At 32.5% G+C, this 13042-nt stretch overlaps 1 protein-coding gene across 1 annotated transcript in view; it reads left to right on the forward strand.

Moving 5' to 3' along the window:
- SEMA3A (semaphorin 3A) overlaps positions 1–12662 on the forward strand; it is a 302957-nt gene extending 290295 nt beyond the window's left edge. Inside the window, exons 17-18 of the mRNA XM_054564613.1 lie at positions 10470–10612; positions 12207–12662. Of these exons, the coding sequence (XP_054420588.1) occupies positions 10470–10612; positions 12207–12662 (599 nt within the window). The remainder of the gene's footprint in view (positions 1–10469; positions 10613–12206) is intronic.
- The last annotated feature ends 380 nt before the right edge of the window (positions 12663–13042 follow it).

The raw sequence follows: 13042 nt of genomic DNA on the forward strand, positions 1-13042 counted from the left end.
GCTGCAATATCATGAATATCATGGTAATAAGTATCATATAAATATTTAATAAATATTTGTTAAATGAACGTTCTAAATATTTCAAGCTGTAGTATAGCAATTAATCATTTTGTTTTTTCAGTAGAAATCTGAATGAAATATCTATTCTGTTTTGTAAATATGATTTAAGTCATACATTGTTACTAATATCATATTTAGAAATAGGATGTCTTGAAATATCAATCAACTAATAAATAATTATTATACACCACTCTATGTAGGACACTATACTATATTTTGAAGATTCTTAGGGAATTTTATATATAAATATATGTTTATATTTTACTGATAATATAAACATGTTTATATTTTACTAATAGTTATAATTTTACTAATAATTTTTAATATAATACAATACAATATTTTACAATTTTAATGCAATACAGTTTTTAATGCAATATTTTACTGATACATCCATTTGTTTAGCAATCTAGTCCCTTATGAGACCCAGTTAGTAATTTTTTAATTACATATATGCTGGAATTATAAGTGTACATATACAAGGAAAAGCTGACCAAAGACCTATATGTTATCCTTAAGTGAGACTGTGAATAAATTATTGTTGTTGACTGTTGATTGACTAGGCATGAGAGAGCTTCAGATTGTAAAGTTGTGTTTTAATGAAAGTACATTGGCGAAAGCCTGTAAAAATTGGTAATACGGAATTCTTAGCTATACAAAGTAAAATGAACAAGAATCAAGTACTCCCCGATTCTTCTATCAGAGTGAATGCTGTAGAAAGGAAAAAGAATTGCTGTGATTCACTGTTACTTGGCGGGGGGGGGGGGGGGTTGGGGTGTGTGTGTGTGTGTGTGTGTAAACAGTTCTAAGTAGATGCTTGTGATACATGGGAGGAAATGGTAAAATACTCTAAGAAGCTCTGCAGCAGTAAAACATTCCTTTTTCTGAAGGCCTCTTTATTCCTTGTCTGCTTGTTTGATAATTGACCAAACATAAAAAACTACACATCAAAGTTGATAGTAAATTTTAAATGTTTGGAAACTAAGTCAGGCATACCCATATGGCCAGGCTGAAGCTTACCATTGGGAATCAGTGAATTATTTTGGAATAGGTGCTATCAATACTTGAAAGTAAAGTGGGCCAAAATCCAGAGCTCAACCCTATTTAGTCATGTATGTTGTCTTGCTAATGTCACATCTCACATGGAATAAAATAGTTGTGCTCATATGGAAACATATAAAGATATGAGATGTTTTCACAGAAAGCTGCTAAGCAACTTGAAGCCAAATTATACACTTCAGGACAATCAGTTCCAGCTGTAATGGTAAACATATTTTGTAACACTCCATATTTTACATAGCCTGAGGTTTTAATGGAGAGACTATATAAAATAATTCAGAATTAAGTGGAAGGAATTTTTCTCTCAATGAAACCTTTAAGCCTCACTCAGCGCTCTGTGCCCTCTGTGCAAAGGCAGCTCTCACAGTGAGCTGGCGTAGGTGAGGCAGACACACCCGGCCCCGCTTCCCGCTGCTGAGCGCTGTCCTCCGCCACTGGTGGCCATTCAGCTCGGGAAATTTTACTGTAAAACCGTAAATATATATGTGCTGCCAGGGATATTCTTGTCTTCCCACTCACACCGCATACAGAATGCAGGTTTTTGCAACATGCTTCTTTCCCTAAAATACCTGTCGTGTACAAAATTGGAGCTGGTCTGACTGCATTCAATGACATAGATGTCTAAGTCAATTCACCTTTAAAACTCCCTCCCATGTCCTCTTCCTTCCCAAACAAGAATGAGTCATACTATGATCTACGAATCCAGAAAAGAAAAAAAACTGTGCCATAAGTAATATTTTTTAAAAAATTGACATCTTCTTAGATTTTTGAATCTTTGAAATATTTTATATCAACTTCTAGTTGAATGCCATTGTTGAATTTCACTTTGTAATAGTTCTCTTGGCTGTTCTTCATACTTAGATCTACTTTCCAGCTTCCCACAGTAAAACATCCGCAGAATTCAATCTCCTTATCTATCTTGACAACTGGATCAATTTATGTCTTCTTGGTTGGCATCAAAATTTCATACAATATCTTTGACAGTGTCATTTTTATGGTCTGCAGAGTTGTAAATTTAGTATTTATAGCAATGCTAATCTGGTCTATGCTGTGGCCTCTTTTATACTTGTAGAAAAATCCAACGATGTATCTGAACATTTAGCCCCAAGAGAAGGTTCAAGATTTGATAGATGAGTATGATATCAGTCTAAAAAAAAAATCTCTAACTTTAATATATTACCAAATTATATCAAGGCTAAGATGTCACTGAATATAAGATACATCATTATGTTATGCACTGCTAAAAAACAAACAAACAAAAACATCTGCCCAAGATGGGAAATCTCATAGATACTCCCAGTATCAAACCAAGACACAATATGTTTCAGTATTAGCATGAAGGCAAAATTAATCCCCATACAGAAGATAACAAGGAAACGTGCTTGTTTCAACCATAATTATGGGTAGTGAAAAGGGAGGGGATACTCTTTGAACCACAAGGTGGTACTCATCAAGGTTTACTTTCTTTTTTAAAGATTTTATTTATTTATTTTTAGAGAGAGGGGAAGGGAGGGAGAAAGAGAAGGAGAGAAACATCACATTAATTGGTAGCCTCGTACCTGCAACCCTGGGACCTGGCCTGCAACCCAGGAATGCTCCCTGATTGAGTACCCAACACAGCAACCTTTTGGTGTGCAGGATGATGCCCAAATCCACTGAGCCACACCAGTCAGGGGTAGGTTTACCTTCTGAAATCACCAACAGGGTGGACCAAATATCTCAGACAAGACATTAATTTAAAGAGGTATTAGGTTAATAGGTTCTCATGCATGTTGCAGAAGAACAAATTTTTTTCCCAAAAAAAGCAACTTCAGGTTAAGAGCAAATGCAAGATGCATTCTGATATCAGAGATCTTAAAATATAAAGAAGTGTGCATGTAGAATGAACTTACTACAGTATTATCTTCTATAACTTTTATAAATGTTTTATGAACCTGTTTTCATTGGAGATAATCAATCACCACAACAATCATCTTCTGATAGTACCCTAGGATAATAATCCAATTATTTATAGTATATGTGTGCAAAGCATCCATGTACACCTGAATAACAATTTTGAAATATTTTATGTCATCCTTGTTCTTTATTAAAGTTTTTAAATATATCATCAGAGATCACCTAAATGTTTTTACACTTATAATCTAACCATTGTAAGTGGAAACATTTTAGGCATGCTATATTTTTTAATTCCCAAAATTTATAAGGAGAACATATTAAAATAGAAGATGTTTTTTACATTATTGTTTATGGAAGTTTTGTGCTTCAGCTAATGGGTATTTTCCATCATCTCTTATACCTCTTGGGGAAAAGTAAATTAAACATCAAAGTCCATGTTTCATTTTTTTTTTAAATAAACATTCCTATGATAATTTTTCTCTGGTATATAAATTTTATGTTTTCTTGCTAAAATATTTGCTCTAATATTATGAAAATAGTACATATCAGATGTTTGAAATAGACTAAATTAATATTGCAGTAGATATCATCCTGTTGGTGTTGCTTTTTAAGTAACTGAGTTTGGCCTGCTCTGTGCTAAGAAGATTGCAGACTCTGGCATCACAAGACATTAAGCACAGTGTTCAATACAACTATTCAGATGGCTTCATAGTAACTACTTAATACCTCAATTTTATTTTAATATTTTAACTTAATAAGTCTCTAAAAAATAAGATACTAGTGACTATCTCCAAAACAATAATTACCTATGAACAATAAAATTAATTTGCCCTGGTCATATCAGTCTGTGATTTATTCATCTATCTGTATACTAACAAGAATATTGTAAACACAAAACCACAGGAATCAGTGGATTCAAGGAAGACTAGAAACTACTTGAATTATAAAATTTTAAATGCTATACACTGGTTGATAAATATTTGCCAGCACCAGAGACAGATCTTAATTTAGGGCATAAATCAAAGTAATTTGAAATTTAAACTTTTTCAAGTTGATAAATAACTTTAAATTTTCTCTTATGTTTCATTAACTGAGTCTTTTTTGTACTTGAGAAATAGATGTGTTAAGCACATAGATTTAGTATATACATGTATGTTCATTTCTGGGTGCATACATGCATGCAAACTAACATTCAACAAACATTTACAAAGAAATTAGTTGGTATAAGCATCATATAAAACATTGAGGAAGCACCGTACTAAGCATTATCCTGATAAATAAACAAACAGGATCCCTGTTATATAGCTTAGTACAGACTGCAGAATTTAAGTGTACTACAATACGTGAAATTAAATGAATTGTTAGCCATCTTAGTAGTCAGATCCAAGAATATGCATGAATTTTGAAATGAATGAAATTTTTGGCCTCAATTTTTTAATTCATAAATATTTTACGTCTTCTCAAGAGTTTTTGATCATCCAAAAATGTCTGTTTAGCTACTAGAACTTAAAAAATACAGTTCATCCACTTTAAGCCAAGTTAAAATATTTTCTATTGATAAAGTGCCCGTTCTGTTTCTGGAGGAAATCATCTAGAATCTAGTAAGGAAAATCTAAGTAATGATGTTTTACTGAAGAAGTGCATACTGCAATTTTCTATGCCAATGAGAATTGCTGGGCAACACTTCTTTTCCTTCTTTGCTTGACCTTTAAGAGTAAATATTATTGAGAAAAACAATTTATACTGTAAAATATTAAAATCACAATGTGATAAAAACAAATAGAATTAGATTTCTCTTTATGTAGTTCATCAATCAACTTTATTTGCTAAATATATTTAAAATCATTTACAACCTTTTGCCCCTCCCCCAAATTGTTTTATTTTTATATTTATTATTTATGAAACTCCACTTTGCAATAACATAAGTGGGAGGACATCAAAAATAACAACTGATCAAATAGTTGAATAAATACAATGTTCACTAACTCACCCATCTTTGTCTTTTCTACATGACATCTAATTTTTTGAGATTCTTACATTATTAACATTTCAGTCTTGGAAGACATTTATGGGGTTAAAATGAAGAGCAGAGTAAATGGAAAGCTGAAATGTGAAGCCTTCTGTTTCTGCTTTATTGGAAGAGAATCAAATACTAAATAAGGCCTTTAGCAATATGATATTTCTGGCCAAATGATGGATATCATGGATTTTTGTTGTTACAAAAGGAAGCAATTTATTTAACTTCTTTCTTTCCTCCCATTCTTTCTGGTTTATTAGGCTCATTTCATTTCCATAAATTATCCCCCTAAAAGAGGAAGTGATTAATTGAGAATTGCTTCCTTAAAAACATTATTTCTTGTCATTAACAGCTGCAACATATTGTAACGTTGTGTTATTCAAATACACTGTGGCGCTTCTAAAATTATTTTAATGTTTGCTGCTCTCAATTATTTTGCTCTAAATATTCAATTCAACACATGAGAATTCATTATGCAAATTTAACAACTATACCCTTCTTGTCTACTGGTAATTTTCATGACAAAAGTTTGTATTCAAACAGTTGCTTACTAAGTGTGAAATGTATTTTAAAATGAATTAAATTGAAATGCTTTCTTTCTGGAAATTTGCAAGATTACTCATTGTCAAAGACATCTTTTAGAGATTTAGGTATCCTTGGGGATATGAGAATATACCCATAAAACTTATCAGATTTCTTTCTTTTCTCCTTATCCCATAGTTGGGATTTTTGATTTTGGAGTATACTTGATTAGTTATTATTTTCTCCCATCATATCTCAAATCAACTGTTGTAAAATTCTAAAACTTAACAAATTTAGAAAATTTGAAATGTTTACATTTAACAGTGATTTCACAATGTATTCTACCATAATCAAGATTATAAACCCTATACTCTTTTTAATTGATTAAATTCTAAATAATTTTTAAATAAAATTATGATAACTCTGTCTTGAGGATACCAAACTTACATATTTCTGCTTATAAATTCAGACTACATAGTTTAGAATTTGCCCTTTAGCAAACTTCAGCTAAGGATCAATGACTGTCTTACAGAATATACAATATGGAGAAAGATAATCAGATTAATAAATATTATAATAAATAAGACTACATATGCTCTGAATATATGTGCAAAAAAAGAGATTTTTAGGAATCATAAAAGAGGAAAGACTTTCTTTGACGGTGATGAGGGAGAAGGATTTATGTTGGGAGGAGTTCATAATTTGTCTGGTATGAATTCTCAACAAAAGGTTTTAAGTTTTGGCCCTGACCAGTGTGGCTCAATGGAATGAGCACTGGCCTGTGAAACAAAAGATTGCTGGTTCAATTCCTGGTCAGGTTGGGGGCGTGCAAGAGACAACCAATTGATAAATTAATGTTTTTCTCTCTTTCTCTTTCGCTTCCCCTCTCTCTAAAAATAAATAAATAAAATCTTAAAAAATAGATGTCAAGTTTTGAATGAATTAACAGTTGAAACTATCACAAGACCAGTAATAACGGTAATATCACCTCACACTCTTATGACTGTTTCTGGTCTAGACATTATACTGTTATTTCTATGTAGATATACTTTAAGAACAACAACAAAGATATTTTAAGGGTTATAAATATTTTGTTATCTATAATTGTTAAATCACCTTATTTATTTCAGGCATTTTCAATTATTTCATTAAAAACAAATATAAAGATAGCAATAGTGTCACACTGGCAAAGCAAGTATGCTGACGGCAAACAAAAACAGGCATTTAAGAAGAACATATTTACCAAGAAGTTATAAGGGTAAAATTAAACTTTTCTAATGGATTTTTTTAATCAATATAGAGGGAGAAATATGATCAACTGATGAGTTACAAAGTACGTTAAAAAGTAAGTTATTCAAGAGAATATCAATAATTCCTAAAAATTAACATGAGAAAGAAAAAAATTTAAAGATGAATATCAAGAAACACTATGATGTGATGAACACCATCCTCGAAAACATCATGACATAACACAGCAAATCGGAGGGACCCAACACAACACAATTCAATAAAATCTATTATATCATGGGATTAATTGAATGTGTTCCATGTAAACAGCTCTCTGATCAACTAGTTTAATCCAGGGGAATATTATAGTTTATACTGACAATGAATATGCAAGATTTCTTATCCTTCAGGAAATCTTTCACAATGCTTTCTAGTTGAGCTTTTGATTTATATTGGGTAATTCTGAGTTCAGTAATATATGAGTTTATACTAAACTCATTACTAAATATGAGTTCAGTAAGTGCTTTGAAAAGCACTTGCAGTGTTACTATGCTTTGCTGTTGTTTCTATGCAGAGCTGTTTGCTTTAATAAATAGTCAGTATGATAGTATGCTTGCATTCAAAGAAACCATTGACAATCTAGTAAGGTTAGAAGACAATCAAAATAGAACTTTTGGCTCACTGCTTACTAACTAGAAGATTTTCTTTTGATTTTTATTTGGACAAAAGAGAGATAGAAAGGGAAAAGTTAGAGGGGAATGAATCCTTAGGGTACTGGCAAGAGTAGTTATTTAGGCAAACTAACAAAATGCACCAAGCCAATATACCAAATTCACCAGTTGTGGTTCTTTTCTTATTCACATGGAAAAGTATCTAAATGTCATAATGTGTCTTGAAAAGTCTGTGCACTTCTGCTTTGACTATAGCTTTAGCTATATTAAACTAAATGCAACTTGTTGTAGATCTTGATTAAATCAAATACTATCTTATCTTAAATTCTCCAACAGATAAGTAGCAGTTACATTAATTATTTATTAATAGAAAAAACATTTATTAAGAGAATTCCTCTGTGTATGTGGGTGTGTTTGGAAATGTTTGCTGTCACCAGGGGAAATATTGAAGAAAAACAGAAAACTGAGCATGTTTCTCAGGACTCTAAGAAAGGTTAACCAAAAGCTCCCCATGGACCATGTGGAATCATTAAATTAATTGGTAAGAAGACATCTTAGTGATTGTTTTTAAATGTATCCAATTGATATATTACTATAATAATCTGTTCTTTCTTATTATACAAGTTACATTGTTCTTAGCTATGGGGCAACTAGTGTACTGAAGTATTAAAGAGTCTTATGATTGAGAGTAATAACCTACTTATACCTTATATCTCTATAGATATTTATAGGAACATAGATTAGGTGAGAGACAAGTCTACAAGAAAAGTAGACCTGGGAGGTATGGTTGGTAAATCAGAAGGTATTAGTGGATCACCATCTTGTTTGTTTCTGAGTCCAATGGACTTTATTCTATGTTGTCATGCTGTCATATACCTTATGATTCATTAATATTTAGAGCTTGAATGAAAACTCTCTTCCTAAAAGTAAAATGATTTTTTACTCTATTTTTTACTTATTAAAATTTTATTGGTGTGAGAACATAACATGAGATCTACCCTCTTAACAAATTTTAGATTTTAAAATCTTACTCATCTTGATATGTAAAACTATGTACTTATTGACAGTAACCCCACATTCCCCTTTTCTCTCACCCCCAGCAACCACAATTCTACTCTCAGCTTGTGGGACCTTGACTACTTCAGATTTCTCATATAAATGGGGTTTATTTCTCATACTTGGTCTTCTGTGACTGCCTTATTTCACTTAGCCTGTCCTCAAGGCCTGTCTATATTGTTGCTTATTGCAGAGTTCCTTCTTTTTTAAGGCTGACTAATATTCCAACTTAAAGGATTTCTACCTCAAAGAAATTTCAACTGCACAACAATTAGCAGGAACAAGAAGAATTCCATGTACACTGCATTGACCTGTGATGGGCATTTGAATTATTCATGGTAGCTCCTGAATCGCAGGGAACTTTCCAGACTCTATTGGACATAGAGATTAAATTTATCTCTATCCAGGGAAGCAGATATCTTGCACACTAGCAAAACAAAATGTGTCATATCTATCCAAGGATTACTAATAATTTCAGAGAGAAGAAAATGCTATTATATTCAATGTAGATATTGAAAAAGATATGTATCTCCAATGTAGGAAAAAGTGACTTCAAATCAGCTAAATGTTGTTTCTTGATATTTCAGTGATTTCCTGTTTCTTCCCCCTAATTCTAAGGGATTGATCCTTTAAATAAGATATATCTCAATATTAGAGGAGTTTTATTTCACACATGGGGCAATAAAGGAAAAGGCACTGAGGCTGATGTCCCCGGAGATAACAAATGGAGGCAGAAGGTTGACTGTGGGCAGGGTGAGGCTAGCGGGGGAAGACATTGGCCATGGACAGGGATTGTATGGAAGCAAGATTTTGGAAAGTTTTAAAGCTAGTGAGAGCAAATCCTATTGTCTATGACAGACAAAACACTCAGTTGATTATAAAGAGAGTAAAACTGTCAAAGTGATGCCAAAAAGGGGGGAAACATTTTTAAATTAATAATCTAGCTAATTTTGAAATAGAGAACAAAATATTTTTATCCCTCTCTACTGTCAGCCTTCTATGCATGTGAAAATATATTTATTATTTTCTAAATTAATTTAATGAGTCCCAGATTGCACAGGATGTCCTAATGGAAACAGGATTATCCAAGATAATAAGGAGGTTTTTTCTTCTCTAAATGAGTTTTACCTTCACTCCTTATGTCTTACTTTTGATCTTAACTGTGTTTCATTAACCATATTGAAGGAGGTTACATAAAGGGTAAAATAATAGAAACTTAACCAGGAAACAGGATTTCTTATTGTTGCATTTTATTATATACTCTTGCCATATTCTTTAGCCTAATTCTAGAAAATATTAAAAGACATGTCATTTTAAAATAAAGACAATTGAAACCACATTGCATTAGAACTATGCATCTTTCTTCTGAGCCATTCCAAACATTTCACACCAACTGATCTTTAGAACAAACTTGTGGGTTATTTAGGGGTTATTGGCAGGGAGTATAAACTTCCTGAACTCTGCCTTTTGTAAAATATTAGATAAATATTGCTTGGTGAATTTAATCTTACAGGTAAAAAAAACAAATACCAACAGGCAAAATCTTGATTTCAAAGCCCTGTGGAATAATTTTTCTGCTGGAAAATAGTACAATATGAACTGGCCCCCTTAATCAGAGCATGGGTTTTACAGTGAAAATAATTTCTTGAAGAGTATTATCATGGCATATAAAAATGTATAGTTATACAGCACACATGACTGACTTTGTTACTGTAATGCTATTTTGTGGAAAACAAATATCTGTACATGCCTGATATAATCCATACAAAATAATGTCTATTTTGATAAGCACTTGGGTTCTGAAATCTTACATCCTTGACATTTCTGCCATCCTCAATCAATTTGGAAAAGACTTCCAACTTGGCAATAAATTTATCTCCTGAGTTTCCAAATAAATACTTTAGAAAGTTGGGTTTATTTCTCTAACATATTCTCATTTCATTTTCCTTTTCACTGAACAGATAATCACCATGGCCACAGCCTTGAAGAAAGAATCATCTACGGAGTAGAAAATAGTAGCACATTCCTGGAATGCAGTCCAAAATCACAGCGAGCTCTGGTCTACTGGCAATTCCAGAGACGAAATGAAGAGCGCAAAGAAGAGGTATAGGAACAAAATTAACTGGATTATTTCTCTCTAATGCATACTAAGTGACCCTGGATTATTTCTCTCTAATGTATCCTAAGTGACCCTAGCATGGTTGACTTGAGGGGGAAAAAATTTCTGTGAAACTTTATCTTTTTCTTAACCCAATTATAGCTCATTCATTAAACAAATATTCATTGAAGCTGATTATATGGCAGGCTATGTGCTAGGAGTTGGAAAAACAAAGGTAAGTTTTGTCCAAGAAGCCATTTTGTGATATAGAGTCTGGCAGAAGTAGCGCGTGCTCGAGTGTGGGTGGTAGAGTAGTAATATGGGTGTAATAACTTATAGTTTTAATTTGAACATTTCACCTAAAATGCCATATGGTACGCTTGAGTGTGATATTGTTATGTTACAGAATTAAATGCTTATTTTTTTATAAGAAAAGATTTCATAATAAAAGCAGGGCATTATTTGTTACAGGTCCTGTATTTTAGAATCTCCTTTCTTCTTTCTGTAATAATCTACCAGGCATTATATTAATTATGCTGATGTACAAAAAAAAATCATCCTACTCATTTTAACTTTTGTCCAATTAATTCGGCTATCCAAATATGTATGTCTTCCTCTGTTAACTTTCAACTCAAATTGGAAAGGGAATTTTGGGAAAGGAAGTAGTAGATTCAAGATGAAGTATCTAAGGTCCCAGTATGAACTCTAATATAAAATTTGCATATAACCTTAGAGCTTTCTCCTCAATGAATGTATTTATTCCTCTGTGAAATTAAAGAATCATGCAGAGAAAGTCTCAGCAAGAACTCAAAGCTTTTGAAAAGCATTATATAAGAGCAACCAGACTATGTGATATTTAAATGTATTTTATGCAGATAGTTTTACAAACATAATCTGAATATAAAGGTAAAAATTCTCCCATTATCTTTTTTTTGGCATCTGAAGACATCTTTTATATGTAATCATATCACACAAATGCCAAGGTTGATTATATACATTACCAGCCTAGCCTTTCAGAGATCTCTGTTATAAACAATATTAAAAATGAAAGTTAGATTAGATATATTCAAGAACATATCTGCATTTTTATGTCACATCTAAGACGCAGGAAGTTAAATAAATAATTATTAAGCATGCAATCCCATGCTCTTTTCTGCTTGTTCAACTGGTTATTTTTTATTTTTTTTCATATTTTATGTGTTTCTTCTAATGCTGCATTGTTTTCTAGTATGATGGTTCTGTATTTCCAGTTCTAATATTTAATGTTAACTTTCTCTTATATTTATTTGCCTTCTTTCAAATACACAAAATAAAGTATATCTTTGTTCTTTCCTCCTATCATCTTGAATATTTTAAATTATTATAATGAGAAAATTTATTAAAACAATAGGCAACCAATATTTTGCAAAGCATCTTAAAAACAATTGACAAATTTATAACTCTTTTTCTGATAGCAAAATGCTATATCTCTTAAGCTAGAAATGTTATTGGCTGTTCAAATGTGCTTCAACACATAATCTAAATTTTTACTGCGACCGATTTTCAGAACTTTATTTCTTTTAAATATGTATATTTTTACTGCCCTGTTTTCTTCTGCTAGATCAGAGTGGATGACCATATCATCAGGACAGAACAAGGCCTTCTACTGCGTAGTCTACAGCGGAAGGATTCAGGCAATTACCTGTGTCATGCCGTGGAACATGGATTCATGCAAACTCTTCTTAAAGTGACCCTGGAAGTCATTGACACAGAGCACTTGGAGGAACTTCTTCATAAAGATGATGATGGAGATGGCTCTAAGACCAAAGAAATGTCCAACAGCATGACACCTAGCCAGAAGGTCTGGTACAGAGACTTCATGCAGCTCATTAACCACCCCAACCTGAACACAATGGATGAGTTCTGTGAACAGGTTTGGAAAAGGGACAGGAAACAACGTCGGCAAAGGCCAGGACATACCCAAGGGAATAGTAACAAATGGAAGCACTTGCAGGAAAATAAGAAAGGGAGAAACAGGAGGACCCACGAATTTGAGAGGGCACCTAGGAGTGTCTGAGCTGCATTACCTCTAGAAACCTCAAACAAGTAGAAACTCGCCTAAGACAGTAACTGGAAAAAATGCAATATACATGAACTTTTTTCATGGCATTATGTGGATGTTTACAACGGTGGGAAATGCAACTGAGTTCCACCAATTATAAATTAGGTCCATGAGTAACTTTCTAACAGGCTTTCTTTCTAATACCAACATGTAATAGAGGTCAGGTGAACGCAGATGTTCGCTCCAGCAGACTTAATGTTTCCTATGGGATTTCACTGTAAAGGTTTCGCTTTCTTCTTTGCCTGAGAAATAAAAATGTCATTTGCCATATTGCCATCTAAAGAAGAAAAAATGCATCAGCAAAGCCATTTTATTGAACTAAAACTTTAAAATAA

Source organism: Pteronotus mesoamericanus, unplaced genomic scaffold, assembly GCF_021234165.1.
Source record: "Pteronotus mesoamericanus isolate MK-2021 breed Mesoamerican mustached bat unplaced genomic scaffold, CSHL_Meso_final scaffold_85, whole genome shotgun sequence".
NCBI lineage: Eukaryota > Metazoa > Chordata > Mammalia > Chiroptera > Mormoopidae > Pteronotus > Pteronotus mesoamericanus.